The following is a 5940-nucleotide window of genomic DNA, read 5'->3' as shown; positions in this document are numbered from 1 at the left end:
GAGACGTAGTCATCAGTGTCTCCTGCCCAATCAGCATCGGAGAAAGCATGTAGAGAGAGAGGATTCGAGTTACTATAGAAGAGACCGAATGTGGATGTGCCTGAGAGATACCTAAGTACCCTTTTTGCTGCCTGCCAATGATCTGTAGTAGGGGAATGCATAAACTGAGAGAGCTTGTTGACGGCGTAGGCGATGTCTGGACGAGTGAAAGAAAGATATTGGAGACAGCCTACTAGTGTCCTGTACTCGGTCATGTTGCTGTGTTTTTCTCCAGCAAGTGTAAGCTTCGGATCAGTAGCCATCGGTGTTGGAGCTGGTTTTGCATCTTGCATATCCATCTTGTGAAGCAAATCCAAGATATATTTTCTTTGACTGAGATGCAGGCCCTGAGAAGTTTTGATGACTTCAATGCCTAAGAAATACGAAAGTTCTCCCATGTCTTTTAGAGAAAACCGTGATGCCAAAGCCTTGAGTATCCTTTCGACCAAGTGTTGATTGTTGCCGGTGACAATTATGTCGTCGACATAGACGAGTAAGTAGGTAAGCGTGTCTCCTTGTTGTAACACAAAGAGAGCTGTATCTGCAACAGAGTTTTGGAAACCAAGCTGAAGAAGAAAAGTCTTGAGTTCAACGTACCATGCTCTCGGAGCTTGTTTGAGGCCGTATATGGCTTTGTTCAAACGGCAGATGTGATGTGGTTTGTCTGGATCGACAAAGCCTGGAGGCTGGCGCATATAGACTTCCTCGGTTAGGTTTCCTTGAAGAAATGCGTTGTTGATGTCGATTTGTCTTAGACACCAGTTGCGGCTAGTAGCTACATTCAACACCGTATGGATCGTAATAACCGGACTAAATGTTTCGAAGTAATTGATACCATTTGTCTTAGACACCAGTTGCGGCTAGTAGCTACATTCAACACCGTACGGATCGTAATAACCGGACTAAATGTTTCGAAGTAATCGATACTTTCTTGTTGGTTATAGCCTTTGGAGACGAGACGTGACTTGCATTTATCGATGTGCCATCAGGTAGGTATTTGATCCGAAAGAGCCATCTGCAGTCAATCACATTGAGACCAGGGGATGGAGGCAAGAAATCCCAAGTGTGGTTCCGAACTTGAGCATCGAACTCAGCAGAAGCAGAACTACGCCATTTATTGTCTTTGAGCGCCTGTGTAATTGTTCTTGGTTCTGATTCGCCACCAGACAGTAGGAGAGCTGCAAGACCATACTTCTGATTTGGTTTCCTGATGTTGTTCTTAGCTCGTGTCTTCATCTGATGTCGATTTTGGGGTTGAATCGAATCAGAAGACGTCGACGAGGAAGACGGCTCTGGCTGTGGCTGTGAGATGCGCTGTGACCCTGTTGATGATGGGCCTGATGACTGTTGGGCCGAGTCTTGAGTTGAGCTTGTTTGTTGGGCCAGCGAGTTTGGGCTTGAATTTTCAGAAGCAGTGGACTGGCCATTTGAGTTTTCTGAGCCCAACATACCAGAGTCATCGTTATTGTCAGAGACGTGTAGAGGAGAAAGAGCTCCAGGTTGTTGCTGATGAGTTGCCGGTGAGGGAGAGTTACTCGCATGGTTATCAGGTGCTGAATCAGAGGCCGAAGGTGCCGCGTCTCCTAAGGGTGCCAGATGAGCTTGTGTGAGTGGTGGGGTTTCGAAAGGTATTTGAGTGATTGATGGGCTGAAGAATGGAGCGTGTTAAGCGGTGGTTTCAGGGGAGCTAGGGCGACGGACAGGATTGGGAAAGGTTGATTCGTCGAAGATGACATGGTGGGATACATAAACACGATTTGTGTTTGGATCAAGACATATGTAGGCGCTTTGGGTGAGAGAGTATCCAAGAAATATGCAAGGAATAGATCGTGGATTTAGTTTGTGGGAGGTATAAGGTCTTAGCCAAGGGAAGCAAAGACAACCAAATATTTTTAGTTTGGAGTAATTTGGTGATGTTTGAAAAAGGACTTGATAGGGCGATTGATTGGAGAGCACAGGGGTTGGCATTCTGTTGATGAGGTACACAGCAGTGGAGAAGGCATATGACCAGTAGGTGTTTGGGAGATTGGATTTGGTGAGGAGTGTGAGACCGGTTTCGACAATATGTCAGTTTCGTCTCTCAGCAAGGCCGTTATGCTCGGGAGTGTGAGGAGGGGATGTGAGATGGGTGATACCCTTGGAGGCGAGGAAGTCTCGGAGAGCTAGGAATTCACCTCCGTTGTCTGAAAAAAAGGTACCAATCTTTGTTTGAAGTTTGTTTTCTATAAGAGCAGTGAAGCGAATAAAGGTTTCTCTGACTTGAGATTTTAGTTTAAGAGGGTAGAACCAGATATATCTGGAAAAATGATCAACAATGATTAAAAAATACTTGAAATTATCAGTTGATAGGATAGGAGAGGTCCAAACATCTGAGAATAGATATTGGAGGTGACGGTTTGAGTGTATAGAACTTTCTGAAAAGGAGAGTTTATGAGTTTTATTGATAGAGCAGTCACTGCAGAAAAAGGATTGCGACAATGAATTTGAGAAAAGTAAAGAAAACTTAGATAAAATAGTTTTTAGAATAGGAAAAGCTGGGTGGCCTAGTCTTGAATGCCAATCAGTGATAGTGGTTTTGAGGTTTGTGGTTGCTGTGTGGAAGGTAGAGGCGATTGGTAAGGAAGAGGGCCACTCATAAAGCTCATTCTTGGTATTGCCTTGGAGTAACGGGACCCCCGTTCTGAGATCCCTCACCTGAAAACATGAAGGAAAAAATTGTACCGACACTTGATTAGCATTGCATAGCTTATAGACTGATATCAGATTCTTATGTATTGCAGGGACATAAAGAATATTGTTTAGATGCAAAGGACGAGTGGAGGAGTATAAGAGAGTAGAACCGGTTTGTGTTATCGGAAGAGCAGCACCATTGCCAACAACGACTTCATCACCACCAGTATATGGCTGATGCAGAGAGAGATTTGCGAGATCAGAAGCTATGTGATGAGTAGCTCCTGAATCTAGCAGCCATGGGTGTGGTGATTGAGCCACAAAGTTAGCTCTAGGTTGCCATGTTTTTGGCGTGGAGAGGAGACCTGCCTGCTGAGACAGCTGGTTGCATCGGCGTGCGCTGTGGCCCTGAACACCACAAAGTTGACACTTGCCAAGGTACGGACGCGGGGCTCTGTTGCCAGTTGGGTTGTGCTGCTGGTATTGTTGCCACTGCTGATTGCGATTGTTGTGTTTCTGAGGGGGACGGTAGTTGTTGGTTGCTACATTAGCTGTGACCGGATAGGGCAGTGAGGTCTGAACTGAGAGAAGTCTAGCTTCATGATTCAAGAGCTTTTCATGGAGCTTGTTGAAAGTTGGTGGGTTATCACGACTTTCAATCTGGTCGGAGATTTGCTTGTATTCCTCCGAACTGAGAGAAGTCTAGCTTCATGATTCAAGAGCTTTTCATGGAGCTCGTTGAAAGTTGGTGGGTTATCACAACTTTCAATCTGGTCGGAGATTTGCTTGTATTCCTCTGGGAGTCCATCAAGAGCAAACTCAATCTGATCTTCAAGATCAAACACTTTACCAAGCAAGGCTAGTTCGTCTACTCTGGTTGAGACACCCTGAAGGTATTCTGAGATTGATTTCGTGCCTTTCTTCCAGTTTTTCAGTTGATTATGGATCTGTTTGATGTGACCACGACTAGGATTTGCATAGGTGGAGGCGAGAGTGGTCCAGATCTCAGCAGAGGTGTTAGCTTTGGAGAGCAACGGCTGAATGGATTGAGATATGGCGTCTAAAAGTGCACTGTAGATGAGCTTGTCTTGACGTTTGTTGAACACATATTCTGGGTTTGGAGTGTCCTGTCCATCGACAGTGATGACCTCTGGGAGAATAGGTTTCGAGCCATCAACAAAAGAGGCTAAATCATACCCGTCAAGGAGGGCATGAACTTGGCGACACCACATTAGGTAGTTGGAGGCACTGAGCTTGGTGATGTTTGATGTGTTGATGTTGAGAAGAGAACCTAGAGTTGTGACGATGGTGTCAGAAGAGTTGTTTGGCGCAGTCATTGTTGGTGAGAGATCAGTTAGAGAAAAGAGGAGATGATGGTAAGAAAAGTAGCTGGAAAAAAAAAAGGTTTAGATCGTATGCTCTGATACCATATAGAATTGTATTGAAGAGATGATGTATTATTGACAAGGAACGAGTTACATATATACATGAAGGAGAAGTGACGTGCAAGGCAATCACTTATAATTACAATTAATGAGAATAATATGGAGGAGAAATTATAGGTAATGAAATATTCTGTGATATCTCTAATACTCTTTATCTAGAGAAACACATTTTCTGTTGCTTTTAATTAGTCTCTCATTCATGCTTATTGTTATGTCTTAGCCTACCTTCTGATATCTAATATTGATCTTGGAAAAACAACACAAAAATACTAAAGCTGTTGAGGTTTCTCCAATAGATATTGACTCTTGATGTGTATGTCCACTCTTGATGATCTGTTCGGTGCAGCTCCACAGGCACTTCGGTTTTCATAACTACATAGTTCTCTTTCAACTCTGTTTTGTCTCACATCTTCTTCTTCTTCATCATATCTAATAGTGTCTATCTATGTAATATGTGGTGATTGATGAAGATTTATAAGAAGTCAAAAACGACGAATGTGGAATTCACAAAAAAATGGAGTTTATTTACATTAATAAAAAAAAATTGAATTTAATATTAACTATTAAGATAAAATAAATCGGTTATTAGTGAAACTACAAAGGACAAGAGATCAATTAATTAAAAATAATATTTTATTAGGAAACGCGGGATTTAACATTTTTGTTATAATTTAAAGATGATATGAATATCTAATTACATAAATACATTCCTTATTATATTGTATTCACAATATAGATGCTTGTATATTTCAAAATCGAAATATGCTTCTCACTTACTCTATACATGTCTTAGTGGACTGACATCACTTCGGATCATGATCCTCTGCCTCTTACAATATATTAACTCATATTTAATTTTTTTAATATTAATTGTGTGTTTACAGTAAAACAACAAACTTTTTTATGAATACATGATAATTAATAATAGAAGTTTTCAAAATTTGTATTCATTTTATTTATATTTGCATTTGTTAAAGGACATGTGTAAATCCTTTAAATTGGTTAGCAAAAAAAATTAAAACGCGGGGAATTGTATATTTTTAAATATTTTATTTTATAACATCAAGTCTGGTTATCCAGAACACTTCTAGTTTGAGTAATAAAATAGTTGTTCGATATAAAAGAAATAGAAAAAAAAAATAAACAGAAAAAAAAATAAAAATCAAAAATGAATATGAGATGGGCCTTATTTCTGTCTTCATAGGTGAGATTCACGATGGACCTTTAATATATGCCGAGATTTCTGGAATGATTTAGAAAAGGAAGAATGTCATTGGTGGAGAGTTTTTGGCGTGAATAATTAAATAAAAAACTTAAATAAGTGAATAACATTTCCTTGTAAATAATTTGAAAATCCTCGGACAGAATCCCTACCAATACATAAAATATCAAAGATGGTGCTTGATTTGGTAAATGAGTGGGTGATCATAGTGCTTGATGAGTAGATGATCATAGTGCTTGAGTTGGTAAAGGAGTGGAGGATCATTTCAAAGTTTATCTTATAACAGCTACAACGTATAAAAGTCAAAAGTTCTGGTTTCAGGTGCTTGTTTACTGTAAAGTGTGTCGAATGTGTTAGCCTTACCACTTTCTACTTTGAGCATGTTATAATAGAAAATCATGTATAACTCTTAAAATTTGAAAGGATCAATGGAGTATTTTTTTAACTCCTACCAAACAAAAAAGAAGGATGGTTATCCTTAGTTATCAGAAAAAAAAAATATTTGTCCTGAATATTTTATTGTATTAGGCAATACGAGTTTCTAGACCGTAAGTCAGCATTCGG

At 40.2% G+C, this 5940-nt stretch overlaps 1 protein-coding gene across 1 annotated transcript; it reads right to left on the bottom strand.

Annotated features, from left to right (window-relative positions):
* Window positions 1-12: 12 nt before the first annotated feature.
* LOC106320608 lies at window positions 13-4046 on the bottom strand. The gene is made up of 6 exons (XM_013758985.1): window positions 3402-4046; window positions 2824-3285; window positions 2597-2733; window positions 938-1687; window positions 112-849; window positions 13-22 (listed from the first exon to the last, which is right to left on the bottom strand). The coding sequence occupies exons 1-6, from the start codon at window positions 4044-4046 to the stop codon at window positions 13-15; spliced, it is 2742 nt and encodes a 913-aa protein (XP_013614439.1).
* Between the last annotated feature and the right edge of the window lie 1894 nt (window positions 4047-5940).

Source organism: Brassica oleracea, unplaced genomic scaffold (assembly GCF_000695525.1).
Source record: "Brassica oleracea var. oleracea cultivar TO1000 unplaced genomic scaffold, BOL UnpScaffold00977, whole genome shotgun sequence".
In the NCBI taxonomy this organism is placed as follows: Eukaryota; Viridiplantae; Streptophyta; class Magnoliopsida; order Brassicales; family Brassicaceae; genus Brassica; species Brassica oleracea.
This window is presented reverse-complemented; position numbering and strand designations above follow the sequence as displayed.